At 30.2% G+C, this 17,078-nt stretch overlaps 1 protein-coding gene across 1 annotated transcript; it reads right to left on the reverse strand.

Moving 5' to 3' along the window:
• Positions 1-15,804: 15,804 nt before the first annotated feature.
• Positions 15,805-16,454, reverse strand: LOC119673469 (ubiquitin-conjugating enzyme E2-24 kDa-like). The gene has a single exon (XM_038084750.1). It carries the CDS (start codon positions 16,377-16,379, stop codon positions 15,912-15,914), a length of 468 nt encoding a protein of 155 aa, XP_037940678.1. The 5' UTR covers positions 16,380-16,454; the 3' UTR covers positions 15,805-15,911.
• Positions 16,455-17,078: the final 624 nt, after the last annotated feature.

Raw genomic sequence — 17,078 nt, forward strand, 5'->3', positions numbered from 1 at the left:
CAAGGTTGATGTAGAAACTCCAGCACCCCATCGAGTGCCAATTTTGCTAACGGTTCCGGAATAAAATACAAATTTATACCTGAGCTGTTGCAATATAAGAGTTAACAAAATATGTCGCTACAATATATCGCTTAATTATCTACTAATTACTAAATCTAATTTCCTCAAGGGGTCCTCGAAGGACCTAACAGTCGTGTTTCTTATTCTTAGTAAACTTTAAAATTAATTTTAATGTTAACTCATAAATAAACAAATAAATAATTTATATTAATATGTGTACTCCACTGAAAGTGACTAATTTGTTAGTTCAACATATTTCATTCCACTTAAATTTATTAACTTAATAAAAGCAATGGAAAGCAATATGTGTTCTCCATCCTTACCTACTTCATTTCATGATATAGTAAGCAATTTAAAAAAATATCCAAGTCTCAAAATGAGCAAAAAATATATAGTATTTTAGGTTCTTCTAGAAGCCAAGAAGCAGTATTTTTTTTGTTAGTTTATTAAATATTTATTTTAATAGAAAAGCGAAAATTGACTTCACTAAAAGACAATTTCAAATATTTTTATTTGCACATTTTCTTATGCAAGCGCTGTTTACATGAGCATTTAAGCAGTTTCCTTACAAAATTTATGCATGATGAAATCTCGAACCACAAACCATGAGCCTCGCCGTTTAAGTGAAATTAGAATAAAATGAGTATGTGCACAAGTCCGTGCGTAAATATATGTAAATCGTGTTGCAACATCTTTTACTGCAAGTTTACACAATTACATTGTAAAATATGTATCTGAGCGCACAGTGTGGCGCGTGTGCCAGAAGATGTCAAGATGGCACGACAATGCGAATTGCAGATTGTAGATTGAAGATTGTGGATTGCAGACTCGTATACTCGCATACTGAATTATAGTTGAGTAAGGAATTGCAATTTCACACGATTATGCAACAAAAACTAAATAAATGCAAGCGTAACAGAAATTTCAGTATCAACATAAAAGCAAACAACCGAACATACACAACTCAGTACCAACAAATTGACAAACTGACTGACGAACGAAATGCGCTATACAAATACAAAAATAAACAGAAACAGAAACACAAATATAAGATATAAGATATAAGATACAAGATACAAGATAGAAGATACAAATTCAAGCACAAGCACAATAACAATCGCAAACAAAGCCCCAACAATAGACAAAAGGAGCAACAAAGGATGCTTCTTGGCAAATGCTGCCAAAGTTCTTCTGCAAACTGAGAAGAAGACAAGCAAAAAATTGCAATGCGCAACAAATATTTCAGCAGCAAACAAGAAAAAAACTCATTTAATGTGAGTAAAGTACGGAAAATTACGGCCGATCTTGTTGACTGCACTTTGCCCATACAATACGAATACCTCAAGGGAAGCAAGACCACAGAAATCGCAGACTTAAGCAGCTATCCTTACACCTTAATTGTCAGATAAACTATAATTTGATGCAAATTGAAATCTTTCTTAAGTTTTTTATTTGTTGTAATATTTTACTTTTTATAAAAAATTGTGAAAATGAACATTCTTAAGAAAGTCAAGTAGAAAAAGTAGCGAGAGAGAAAACTTTTTTAATAAAATAAATTGTAAAGAAAACAGCAACAACAAACAAATCATTTAAGTGAAATGAAATACACATTTGCAGATAAAGTGAAGTCATGGAAATTTTAGTAAGCCTTCGTAAAACTCTACTATTGACAACATTGTAGCCATTTGAACTATATATTGGAAGATTTTCAATGAAAACTTGACGCCTCTCTGTCCACACGTATAACAGATGACCACTGCCCTATGCATGAGGCAATTTCCCTTACAATGAAATGAATAACCAGAATTCACTAAAATGATGCACTAAGTAATGTAAACGTAACTTAACTACATTGTGTGTAACAAAATTTATAAGAAAAGTGAATGAAGACGAAGAAAAATACTTTTCTTAGGTAATGAAAAATTTTTATAAATCCTGAGGTTAGAAGATAGATGTCTGAATAATCTATATCATGCCAAGAAAGGTTGTCTAGGACTTAGTACGCTCCTTTCTCTCATAAAAATAAAAAAGAACCAGAATAAAAAGAATAACTGAGATAATATACCATGATTAACACAATCCAAATCACTTATTGATGATATAAAATATACCTGGATTGTATGAAGCTATCAAAAGAAAAACTTAGAATCATCACAGGAATCCTAATAGGACACTTTAAACTAAAGTGCCACTACGAAATCAGGTATATATACAGATTTAAACTGTAGATTCTGCGAAGAGAATGAGAAGTCGGAAACACATGTGCTTTAAGAATGCCCTGCGCTAATGCACAAACGGAATTGACTCCTGGGAATGTATATTCTTACGGAAGAGGCAATAAAATTCTGCAAAGTACGTGCTATAAAACATTTTGTTGACGGTACACGGCTTAGAGACCGGAACACGGCTTAGAGAGAAGTTACACTTAGAGATGTGTAACTTCTACACATCTTATATGCTCAAGGGTTAATTTTAACTCCAGGGTAACTTATCTTTTAGAGTAACTTAGAAAACTCTCTTTCGATAGCACAATGGATTTTGTAAGTTGTCCTAATACGATTGTCACTAATAATACACTATCACTAACAATAGCAATGTTTTCTGTCTAGCATTGACTAGTATTTTTAAAAATTTTTTATACCACATTGCTGACGTATCAAGGTAATTTTGATATTATTTGAGGAGTTTATAAGAGTTGTTCATTTGACCCACTTCGAGAATAAAATCAAAAAATGTTGGCACATTCGGTGATATAAAATAAAAAAGCATATTTAATTACAATGCTATATGTTTTAATTATTAATATAATTTATCACGAAACGATTGCAAGTCTATCAAAGGTGTTTGGTAATTGGTCAGAATTTATTAGCGGATATTGGATACATGATACGAGTTATCAGCAATAATGAATGCAGGAATTGCAAAGAGCAGAATATTGTGCCTTGGGAGGACATTTCATATTTGTCTTTAGTATTATCCCGAATATGTTTTAAACGTTTGGCAACCTGGAGATCCCCAATTCGTGAAGTTACATGGCGTAAAAACTATAGGGCTTTAAGCATTTTATACATTCCTTGAAAGTGTCGGTATCTCTCATGAACCTATAACAAATCAACATTAAGAAATTGCACCCTCTGGAAATGATTGATAGATCTATGTGTGCAACAAACGACCAATTAGATTAACTTAAGTTCATCTAATGTGGCAACCCTTTATTTGCATAATTTATCTTGAACCGCAAACTTTAAATGGAAAAAAGTATCTGAAATTTGCAGTGATTTATTAATTAAATTTTTTCAGTTTTCAACGAAGAAAAAAAAAGTATGTATGAAAAATGAAAAAAATCCATACCCAAAGGTACCTGCAAAAGAAACAATACAACGGAAATGATGGTAATTTCATGACTTCTTCTTAAAGACTTAGAATACCAAGTAGTTTACATCAAACTAAACTGAAAACAGAATACAGAGTAACTTTGAATTTGATGCATTGCAGTAAGCATTACTCCATCTAGGGGTGACCTATTTAATATATAGCTTGGGTCGATTGTTCTTTTTTTTCTCACTCCACTTTATTTAATTAAATTTTTTACAAGTTTAAAGAATAACTTTTTTATACTTCCTTTTTTTACATTGTGTAAAATACGCACCTACAAATGCACTTATCATAATATTGCTACTTTTTGAACTGGTAATGGATGCTGGGTAATGGCAAAGGGACATCAAAGTGACCACAGAAGCCACCCTTATATTTTCGCATATAAAACGTAAGTACAAAATGCACTTTAAAGTATAATAAACTGAAGGCGAAAGTATTTTAATGCATTTAGTGGAAAAGATTCATTGACTCATTTTTTATTTGTTTAAATCTTTAAGTTTATGTATAACGAAAAATTTGAATTTGTATTTAAATGAAATTGCTTTAAAAATATATTAGAATACTTATATTCGCAGTGTTATTCAAAACGAGTGCTTTTTTTATTATTTTGACGATTTTCAAATTTAGAGTTTCAACAATTTTTTCTGTTTATAAATAAAGAAGTCGTACAGATATTGTATTATTAATTAGAGCTAACAAGAGTTAGATAAATTAAATAAATTAAAAAATTGTTTTTGTTAAAAATATAGTTGAACGAAAATATTTATTTAGAATAACATTTATATTGCATCATTTGGATTTCTTCACTATTACCATCATTTCTATTTGAGGAGAATCCCTGTCAGAGAGCAATAATAATTTTTAATTAATAATCAAAACTTAGTTAAAAATTAATTTATTTATTTACGTTTCCTCAAACCAACATTGATTACTTTATTATTTTTTTTACCACATCAGGACCAGCTCTTTCCTCCAAACAAAACCAATATTACTTCACTTTATTATACAGGAAGCTTAACAGGGCACTATAAAATACCAGCTTACGAGACTAAGCATATATACGAATGAAAACTGCAGATTCTATAAAAAGAATTAAGAGTCAGCCACACATATGCTGTTAGAACGCCTTGCGTTAATGCACATACAGAATAGACCCATGGAAATGTATACCCTTATGGAAGATGCAATAAAACTATGTAAAGTAGTTTCTATACTACTATTTATCAAGGCAACATACTCTAAGACCTGACAGTCGCAATGCCACATCACATATCAATAATAATAACTTTATTATTGTCAAAATAAACATATGTCCAATAGTTTGTAAATTTTTAATCAACAATTAAACAAATATATGACTATATAGTATTTATATATATATTTAATAATAGCAGTATACCATATATATAGTAACAAAGTCATACACATTAAGATTCATTGGTCTAAGAATAGAAGAAATGTTGTCTATTAACAGGAAAGATAAGCTTATTTTTAATATTAAAGCAAAGGCAGTCAAGGTGTCAAGAACTGTCGAACAGAAAAAATGTTCTTCTTAATAAACCAATGAGAACTTAATTAGATTAACCGTTTTTGAGATGATGACAATTTTTCGACAAAAAAAATTGTTTTTCTTTGGCGCCACGCATCCATGGCATGTTATTCGGACAAGCACTTATTATTTGCATCAGTGTTTTGGAAGATATCTTATACATTTAGTTATATATTAGTTATATACATTATATGTGGATGCTAAAATAAAAGTTTTAAAATTTAAACAGTTGAATGCCAAGGATCATAATTTAATATTATAATATTTATTATTTTTTTTTAATTAAGTAAAAAAAATTCAACTTATGTATCAGTTTCACGTTATTATAGATCAGCCTAAATACCCAAATGTAACTAAAGAGTTGTATCAAGGTTTTGTTTAGCCTTTTATCATTTTACGAGAATTTCATATTAAATTGAATTTTAACGTCCATTTTTATTAAAGAAACTAAATTCTTAATGTAAACTATTGTTTACAATACAGAGGTATTTCAAATAATATTATAGTACAACAAGAACATTTTTTTGAATAGTTTTATTAAATAATTTAATTTTTTTTTCGAATATTGCCAAATACTCATCATCAATGAAATTATTTCTTGTATTTAATTATTCATAAATAATTTTTTAAGGCTGCAAGTACCAAGGGTTGAACTTCTGCTCTGCCAAATTTGAAGCTCAGAGCCAGCGTTCATTAATCAACTGACCTAAAATCGTACTTAACGTGTACGTTTACACTGTGGAGTATTTGTTAATTTGCTGTGAAAGCTCATTAAAAAATTCAGTTGATGTGTTGTATTAGAACGAAATCATAAACCAGCTGTATAATAATTAAATTAATTAACTTCTTTTTTATTTTTAATTGTTAAATTGCAATACTATTCTTTTATAGAGGCATTATTATGGATTTCATATTGAAATTTATTAATCTGGTATACGAGTACAAAAAATTGTAAAGAAAGATATCTAAAGCTCTTATCAATTGTACAGATGTATTATATTAACATTATTTTATTTTTACTAAATTTTCAATTTCAGTTTTCTAGTAAATAAATTATAAAAAATGTACAATATCTCATCGCAAAACAAGGAAAGAGCGAGGAAGCGCGCAAAGTAAACAATAGAATAGCTAGTTGACATTTATTTAATATGTTGAATGGCAGACATAATGAGCAGGGCTTTCCATTACGTTTGACAGTTGTAATAATAGAAAGAAATTACGTTACGTACATAGTACATTATTACATTTACTATAATAAGGCGCTGATGGTGAGGGCGTAGTCTTTTTCGTTGTGTTCTCGTTGGCGTTGGCGTTCGCCCTCGTTTTTGTGCTAACGAATCTTGCCACACCGTAAATGTCACAGAGATATTTCATTTGGTAGTTGCATATGCAAATTCTTGATAATGAAGCACTACGCACTACTTGTGCCAACTATACTTGGAAAATGCCACACACATTGCACTCAAAATATTACATAAACTGAATGGATGCTACAGCAAAGAGTGAAGTATCCGTATATCACGAGGATATGAGAATACGTTGAAATTGTTCTGCGCGTGTGAACATACAAAAGGACATAATTTCTTAAATAATGTTCGCGCTTTGAACTTTGCATGCACATATAACTGCATTTTTTTTTTGCATTATTGATGCTTCGTTGTCTTTTCGATATTTCATATGCGTGACATTTCAATGTTGTCGACATGACACTCTTTGTAATACCCACACGGATAAGCGCGGATGTTACATGTAACAAGTTACAAGTAAAATGTAAAGCGCTTTTTAGTAAAGTTCACTTCGGTTCAGCTCCATTTAAATTGTTTTACTTCAGCTCCGTTTACTTCACAACAACACCAAAACCAACCCGTTTACAATTTGTTAGCGTTATTGTTAATGTTGTTGTTGTTGCTTAGTTAGTTGGCACATATACGATCTGCCGTTCATTTTTCCTAAAGAGCTTATATGTCATCAATGTCTGTTTTTCTAATGGAAACGTATGTCATCATCTGCATTAAAATAAATACTTTGGTCTGCATTTATGACTTCATGTACTCGTATGCAACTAAAACCTTCTTAAAATTTTTCTTAAAAACACACAGTTCTGTATGCACAGACCCTTAACAGAAGATTCGTAAAAACTTTGACTTTTAATTAACTTTTATAGAAAACAGTTGAAAGTTTGAAAATGCGATTAAGTCGCGTGACTTTATGTTATAACAATTTTAATTAAAAATCGTGTAAAGCTGAAGGTGAAAGGCATTTGTCAAAATTTTCTTGGCATATGTTCCAGTTCTTGGCCAAAGGATATATAATAGACGAATAAGCGAAGTAGATTTTTAAATTAATTTTTTATTCATTTTATATACTACTTAGATAACTTAAAAATCTTGAAGCACACATATAAAACGATATATATGACTGAAAAGTTATAATACTAGGCCATGGTCCTTTGATTTACTTCATATCAATTGATCTGTTTGGAGTCGCAGTGCGTTTCTGCCTGTACTAATAAAAATACTTTATATCAGCTTTACCAATTTTATCCTTCCTTTGTAACTATACAGCACATATACAAGGTTAATTAAGCATGTTATAAAGTGGATTTTAGTATGATGTAAAGGTTTCGAAAAGTACTGAATTGTAACAACAAAAATGCTTTTCTCATTTTATTTTAATTAATTGGATTTTTGACTGATCATACAGCTGTTTCAAGAATTGCCAATTATCCATCATCAGTAGTCTTGGAATTATATCTTGTATTTAATTATTCGTAAAATATTTTTTGAGAGTGTAAATACCAAGAATCGAACTTGTGCCCTGCCAAATTTGAAGCTTCCTTCATTAGCCAACTGATCCAAAGTTGTTATTGACTTGTATGTTTGTACTTTGGAGTTTTGTTAATATGCTGTGAAAGTTTTATTAACAAATTCACTTGCTGTGTTATATTAAAAGGAAATTATAACCCAGCTGTAGAATAATTGAATTAATTAATTATATTTATTTTTAATAGTTAAATTTTAATACTATTTTGTTTGTATCTTTTTTATCTAATATCTTTTTAAATTTGTTAATATATTCTCTAGCTGTCTTTATCTTTTTTTATCTTTATCTAATATTTTTTTATATTTGTTAATATTTTCTCTAGCCAACAGTTTTAATTATTTTTACTCAAGTACTATAAGTGGGCGTAGAATATTATCCGTGTCCAACCATTTTTCCCATCTTCTAAATCAATCTATTTTCTGATATTTTTTATTATTTTTGTTTTTTAAAAGAGATTTTTTTATGGCATTGTTATGTTTTCTTCTTGATCCAGCTTTAGTTCTACAGCATCAACACATCTTCCTTTTGGACACCCATCATTCATCGAGTTTAAGTTTTTTTCTGCAGCATTATTTCATCTTCTTCTTGATCAAATTTTTTTTCGACAATGAAACCTGTTTATTAATATTTCAACTCATGTGTAAAGTAGGTAAGTAAGAATATACTTACTTACTTACTGCTGTCCTTCTCTCGTAGGACCTCGAAGAAGAATATACTATATCAGAATTTTTCACTGAAACTCTTTTTAATTTTAATTATACTTAACTTTACTTCATATTTAAATTTGAGCTAAGCTCTTCCGTAAAATTGAACTAATATTACGAGTGTTTAAAATTTTTCTTAAAGGTGCCAAACACTTAAAATAAAATAAAACGAAAAATCTTAAACGCAAAAATTAAGAAATCAATTTTAGTAACCACAAACTTTTAAAGTTATTCTTTAGGCGAAAACTTTTTACCGACAGAGCCTTGAGGTATACTTTTCTAAACTTTTAACATTTTAAGTATCCTTTTTCAAGCTTAAAAGTACTGGAATAGTTTTACCCTTACAAGAAAAATAGCAGCAAATCTGTTAAAGTGCAATTTGTGTCAATAAAATTCAACGGCAAACGAAAATATGCAAAATTTTTCAACTTTACGAATAGAAAAAATGCTAATACTACAAGAAACTTAGAGGATTATCCTTTTAGTTGAAAACTATTGCGTGCTAAATTTCAACTTCCCACTTTCCCTCCACAGTTTGCTTCCTTTTTTTTGTTTTTGTTTTTGTTTTTGTTTTTCATTGGCAATAAGGTATTGCATTGAATATTAAAGCAGTCAAGGCATTGCACACAGCAGAATACTTGACACACAAATAAAAAACTCGACGCCATTTTAAACTGTTATACGCCTACAGCGGCCATGGACACGATTCGTTTTGAAGCATATTAGCTCTGTTTCCTTCCCATAAGGGCAAACCACACACATACACACATGCATGTATGCATAGAGACTAACAGAAATCTACAAGCAAACACAAATGAATGCATGTGTTTGTCATTTTACCTTCGTGCATATGCAGTCGCTGCAAGGAACATTTTATGGGCGCGTGCAGGCAAAGTAGGTTAACGATAAATTAAAAATGGTGTCGAGTCCTAGTTAAAAGATAATTTACGCACACAAACAAACTAAAAGCCCTTAAAACAGATACTTGTCTCTATTTATGCATATAAAAGAGCTTCTATATTTAGTGTGTGTATTTGTAAGAGTTTGTGTGTGTTTCCCTTAAATGCTGCTGGTCGATAGCATCGCTTACTCATTCGTATTGCTTATATCCATGTTATTGTTTCATTAGGTCATGATATAAATCTGCATTATACGTTGAAATTGCATTTTTATTTTGGTCTCATAATGGATTTCGTTTACTATTACTACACAACTGTCACATTACTACAATTACTACAAAAATTACTAGAATGCATTTCATAGTGCAGCTGACGAGTTTGTGCATGTTTGTGTGTGTGTGTTAGTGCTAATTGAGGAACACAAGTGGCAAGCACTACGCCAGCCCCAGTTTTACAGTGCTCGCACTGCAAGGTCCGACCTTGGCGCTCAGCACTGACCTGCTTTCGTGTCACATTGTTCGAGTGGTTTGTTGCTTGTGCTGGTTTTGTGCCATTGCCGCATTCAGCAGTATTGACCGAATTTTTCACCATGTGGAAGGGCAAATTGTATTCTTAGATACTCAGTTATTCAGAAAATATTATTTTCAGATTAATAAATTGTTAGAGGGAAAAGTTCTTCAAGCAATTTGCGTTGAAAGAGCTTAAAGGTTTAGTAATTTGATGGAAATATTGAAAAATAACTCAAACTGGGTTATAGGAAAAGCAACAATCACCAAAATGGAATAATTTTCTTCTTTATAATATATAAGATGTCATCAAAAAGTAATAAGTATTTTCTTATTATTATTAAAATTTATTCATTAAATATTTAATATTTTGCTGTTATGTCACCATAATTTCTATTAAGAAAAACAGAGTACTACTGTAACGGTTTTTTAAATATTATCCTGAGCTCGTTCTACAATATCGTCTTTACCTTATCTGTTACTTATAATCTAATTATTTGAAAGGATTTTAAAGTTCACGAAAAAGAAAAAAGGGTGCCAACGATCAAATGTATAAACAATTCCTGGTACTAGCAGTTTCCAAAAAATTATTTACGAATAATTAAATACACTAAATTATGGACGAAGACCACTGATGATAGGTATTTGGTAGTACTCGAAACAGCTGTATGATCAGCCAAAAATTCAATTAATTAAAATAATATGAAAGAATTTTTGTTGTTGTAATTCATTACTATTCGAAACCATCAATATTTTGAAAACTTTTGCCATAAATAAATCTAATAAAACTACAGCAAAGCTTTATGAACTAAAAAATATTTTAATAGCAAGAAACATTGAAAGATACCACAACGACGTGTATTGTAAATACAACGTATATTAAATACAACGTGTATTTACAATACTCCAGACTATTTAAAAAAAAATTAAAATGTTGATAAACATTGTTACAAATAAACGATTTTTCAAATGCCTTGAAGATATAATATACCTATATTATATAGGATTATACATTTTATGTAGGCTGCTTACGGTATTAGGTTAAGTATGGTTGTAGTGATGGTCTTGTGATACCACAGACTGGCGTTGTTCATTCGAAGACCAGAAGAACAGCCAAAGAGTATCACAGTATTACAGTAATGTTGTGTATCAATAAAAACTACTTAATACCACTGTATGACAAAATAAGTTTCTTTTTTTATTTCAATATTTTGAAGTTGACTTGAATCTGTTGAGTTTGAAATTTCTAACCCAAGATATTTGGGTCACTGCCAATGGCGGGTTAAAGTTCAAAAATTGATTTTTTAGAATAGTTAATAAAAAAATTTTTTTTAAAAGATGAGAAATTCAGTAAAATTATATCAAATAAATAAATAAAAACTTTTGCCTTTAATATTCTTCCTCTTATTTCCTATCTTCCCTCTGAAAAATGTTTTTTTTTTGGAAAACCAAGCGATTGTTATAAAAAATATATTAAATTATAATTAGTATAAATTATTTTTTTTTTGACTGGTGAAGGTTATAAATTGAAAAACGATGTCCAGTGGTAAAAATGTGTACCTAATTATTCACAATAGGTTTACTGTAATATCTCTAAAAATAAAGATTAACAATTAAAAGCCTCAATTTTTGAACTTCAACACGTTATTAGTAGAGAATCAGGTGTCTGGAATAAAATACGGTCGCAGATTTGTAGTCCAGTAGCCCTAAATTAACCTTATACAGATGAAAAATTGAAAAAAACAGAGTTTAGTATAGCGTAGTGTATTCAACAAATTTTACAACTGTTATTTCATGTCTAAAATATTCATAAAAAAAGTTCACCTGAACCATCCACATTTTTTATCATTGATGTGCGTGTCAATATGCACGTTTAAAGATCTTATTTCACTTTCAAAGTCTACTTAACGTTCTTAAAAGCATTTGTACCATTTTAAAACTCGTGGGTGTAACATAGCTTTGCTGTCAAAAAAATTTTGAAATTTATATACTACTTCAAAGAATTATTAAATCCAAATTAAGCTCCAAAATATGTCTTATTTTAACTTTATGAGTGAAAAATTCCCTAGACATATAATTTCATGTTTTAGAGGTGTAAATGTGTGGACAGAATTATGCGATTTGTTTACACTGGGCATTGTTTTGTAGAATTACGCAATGGAAGCTATTTGAATTGACAAACTGCATACTCTGGAAGTTTTGAAAATGAAAATCTATCGAGTATAGTCGAAATAAGTATGTCCATGTCATTAGTAATAACCGTAAACCATCTGAGATTGTTAGATGTATCGATGAGAACATGTAAATCCTGTTCTACTCCACACTTAATGACAATGTACAGACAATATATAGAAATAAAAATGTGATTATTTCATTGTTTTTATAGTTTATTGATTTAATTTTTTACTTTTTTTTTGAATGTAATATATATAATTAATAATTATGTATTAATAATAATATGTAATAATAATTAATTTAACATTAAATCAAATTTTAATTAAAAAAATAATTTTGTTACTTTTGGTATTTATTTGCATAATATTTATTTTTTTTAATATTTAATTAATATTATATTAATTAATTAATACAACTAATATAATAGTTAATATTAATATTAATTAATATTTAATTAATTTTGTGTTGTTTGGTTAATTGGTCCATTAGCCTAAGTTTAGGAGATAATTTTCCTGAAGACGATGTAGGTTGAAATCGAAATATTGAAATAAAATTAAAAGGTAATGTGAAATTAATTAAGTTGATTTTCTTAATTTTTATTTAAAGCAGTAGTTGATAGTAATTAAGCAATTAAGTTTTTTACTCAATATTTCTAAAACCCAAAAAAAACTGAGTAATATTACAATTTTATTGAAATTTTAATAAAATCTTGAAAATTATTAATTAAAAGTCTGTTTTGTTTAAGTTCACTTTCAGAGCCACAACATGGATAAACATTTAACTTCAATATCATTACTAAACCTAATTATTGATACTTATATACTTTATATACCATATATAAGTATACTTATATACTACATGTATATTAAATATATATTCCAGCTTATAAATTCGTGCATAGTTGTGGATATTGAAATTGATAGCAAATTTGTTACGCATGAATCAGATCTGGTGTAGATTTTAGTAGATTGCATTACACTAAATTCTTGAGGATTGCTTGCGTCAGACATTGATGACTCATTGCTCCTGGTCATTAGTTATTAAAAAATCGATATTTAAAATTCTAATATTTGTAATTCAAATTTATTATACAGAATTGTATGAAATGTATAACAAAATTTTTACAAACTCACATTATCTTATATAAGCCTGACAGAATTAAATGAGAAATTACTTCGCAATTCAATCAAAATTATCAAGAAAAATTCAAATTTAAGAAAAGAAATTACTAGAACTCAAACTGGCGATTCGTATAGCATCGTTCTTACTTTATATGCAACTGACATTACATTAGAGCTGAAAATAGATATAAAAAAACCCATAAAAAAGTACTAAATCGAAAGCAGAAAGAATGCGAATAGTAATACTTTTAATATAAATTCCGATTTGTGTGAACAATGCTCAATATGTCATTTACTGAAGTCAAGGGAGTATAAACGCGAAGAGGTGACACCAATATAGGTCAACTAAGGTATTGTTGTGACATGTAACGCAGAATACCAAATAGTTGACTTCATGCATTAGGCACATTGTAATGCGATTTGTCGCCCATTGACTCACACTCAGAATAAACGTTGCAACTTTGCGTCACATTGTTGCGAATCCAAAATACTGAACACATATTGCGAAAAAATTACACAATAATGCGCTCCACGTCAGCCGCATGACACCAAGGAATTGGAATGGGAATTGGAAGTATTTAGATAGAAAAACCTGGTAAAGCATAAAAAACCCATTAAAAAGAAAACTGCAGAAAAGAATGTCACATTCTGACCAGAGGGAATTGGGAATGCAGATGCGAAAGCGTGGTTAACTAAGTGCAACAGTAGGCGGACATTGGCATTTCCGTTGTGTTCATAATGTTTTAATAAAGCATTGAGCCAACGGGCAGATAAAAACAAAGACTCACAAAGGAAGAAGCACAGGCAAGAAATTTACAAATTGACTCACTTCATGCACATGTTTGTTTCTTTCATTATTTTATACATTTTTTTCTTGCCTTATTAAGAACGCGTACGTAATGCGTATAATTCGCCTTACGTAAAATCTATTTGGAAAGATGCGAGTATTAAAGTCGCCAGAAATGAGGGCACGTTAATGCAATTGCTTAGCAAGCCGTTATGTCTGTCTGTGAATCAATGTCCGCAACGAAATTCATTAGAACTGCAAACACACACACACACATATATATACATACATTCATTCACACAGATATTCGTGCAAAATGTTTCATTCATTCATTCATTGATGCCGGAATTACTGCTCCAGTCCATCTAAAGCAACACCGACCAGCGCCAACCTAAAACAAAGAAGCGAGGCATCTCGTTGTGCTTTCTGTCTGAGAAGATAATAATGAAATTAAACTGTCTACACGGTCTGTTGATTGTTTGCGGGATTTGAATTACTTGCGAATTGCATTTGGGCATTCCAGACAGCACGCCCGGTCCACTGTTGAACGATGACACTCATCTACTTCTTCACCCACTGCAAATTACTTGAGTTCACATTGTATGATGGCTCGACGTACCGCCCGTTTGTGAAATTGCATTCACAAGGCGGTAGCGGCAAAAACGCATGGCTGCACAAACACGGCGGAATGCAGACGTAATGTGCCGTTACAGTCATTGTCTGTTTTGCTTTGTTTTAGCTTATTAATTCTATATTTTCTTTTCTTCACTCTTTTTTCTTTATCCATATTCCATTCGGTTCAGTTTCAGTTGTTTTAACGACTTTGCAGTAAATTAAATACTTTGCGGCTATGAAATTGTATATATAAAAATTGCCGTCAAATACTGGACGCCTAATTTCAATTACATGAGGTGTACCTAACTAAAACTTTTACCAGTGCAACAGCGCAAACAACTCCTTTTGTAAAATTTATCCAATGTGAAAAAATATTACTTACAATATGTTATTAGAAGTCACATGAAAGAATTGTGATTCTTCAGGGTAGGGTCATCATAAGACATCAGAGTTGCAACTACCAGCTGCATAAATGAAGCAACTCTAAATTAGATGCATATAAACGCTGATGTGAACAGGAAGATGGAATGGAACATGAAAGTTCCAAAAACCTAGCCTTATCCTGGACTCAGCAATTAGAAGTTGAAAAACAAAAATGAAAGCAGAAAAAAAATATGAAGAAAAAGGATTTGTTCTGAGAACAAAATCCGTACTTCTAGGAAAACAACAAACTATACTAGGTAGACAATATATCCACCTTATATTATATATAATACAACATCATATTAAAATCATATTAATTTTGACATGAATATGTATTACATATTACATATTCTTATTACATTTTTTCTTAATGTTAGACATACCATATAAACAAAGTGAAAACATTTCTTGCATGTAATTAAACGCATTATATACTATATATCTAATCCAATAGTAATGTTTAGGCCCACATTATCCAGAAAGTCATGGAGAAATAACTCTTGCCTGAATAACTCGTGCCTGAATTTAAAAGGAAATGTAGCTATGCTCACTTGCAATTTGCCACCAAAAATAAAAATCTTATGGAACCTGTAAAAATGTTAACATATTCAGATATATTATATTACAATTATTTTTATAACTAAATTTACTAAATACTTAGAAATAGAAATAAACAGGGTACCAGCTCCTAATGGATCGGAGCAGTGCGACCATAGTTGATCTTTTATGATGTACTAAAGTATTTTATACAAGATAAAAACTGAAACTCAATTCTTATTCTTCTTAGTTTATCATTTTATTATTTATTTCAATATCAAATCTAATTTGATATTGAAAAAATTGCTGCATTCTTTATCTGATAGTTAGCGATTTACGAATCAATTCTGAAAGCATCGGCATAGCGTCTAGTCCAATCCAGTGCAATTTTATCGATTTCTTCCCTTTTCTGCATATATTGTGCAGCTATATCAGCGTTGTAAGCATCTGTGGGATCGCATTTAACCAACATTGAGTTCATTGTAACAAGTATGCAATATATGTGCTGACGAGCAAACCAATTTCTTTCAAACTCATTTTTGCAGAATATGCCATTTTCATCCACATTACAGTGATAAATTTTAGTCTTGAAACGTATTCTTGGGGTTCTAAATGGATAATTCCAAGGAAACTGTATATCCAATTTAAATTCTCCGCCTGCATAAACAGTGTCCTGTGGTCCAATAATTGTTACTTCCCAATGTGTTAAACTATTATTAACTAGTTTAATACTAGTATTTGGTGGTGGATCCTCCAGCATTTGTCGATATTCCGACATCATTCTAGCTTTATATTTTACCATTAGGACAAAAATTTTTGTTAAACTGCTCCAAACTTAGTTTTTACTATGTTACGGAGAAAAATTTACTTTTTGACATTCGTTTCTTAAATGACATGAACACTAAGTTTATAACTTGTACCATTCACAATTACAATGTTGCGTAAGAGAATATCTATTTTTATACGATGGAATAAAAATCTTAAATAAAGATTTAGGTATTATTTATTAACGTTAGTCTGGTCTCATTATTAAGATATCAATACAAAAAATATATAAAAAAAATTTTGAATTTTTGTTTATTCTAATAATAAGACCTTACTAGCCTAAATAAGTCTTACCTGAAATCTTGAATGTATTATGGAACATACGATTTAATCAAATAAATGAAATATTTAAGTTATTTAGTGATTTATATTCGCCCGCGTTCATATCCAATCTGGACAGCCTTGTTACATAGAACAAGGCTTTTTGTAGACCGTAATAATTACAACGTCATTGTTGACAATTATAAGTTCGAAGTTGTGAAAGACTTTGTTTATTTGGGAACCAGCTAAAACACCAAAAAATGACGTCAGCCTAGATATTCAACGAAGAATCACTCTTGCCAACAAATTGGCGACGAGTATCGAATTAGATGGAACGATGAGCTGTATGAGCTATATCGCGACATTGACATAGTTAAGCGCATAAAAATTCAGTGGCAACGCTGGCTTAGTCATG

This window comes from Teleopsis dalmanni, chromosome 1 (assembly GCF_002237135.1).
Source record: "Teleopsis dalmanni isolate 2A chromosome 1, ASM223713v2, whole genome shotgun sequence".
In the NCBI taxonomy this organism is placed as follows: domain Eukaryota; kingdom Metazoa; phylum Arthropoda; class Insecta; order Diptera; family Diopsidae; genus Teleopsis; species Teleopsis dalmanni.

What these genes read in the sequence shown, in the direction of transcription:
- LOC119673469 (XM_038084750.1), bottom strand. Translation starts at nt 16,379, where the DNA reads ATGGTAAAATATAAAGCTAGAATGATGTCGGAATATCGACAAATGCTG.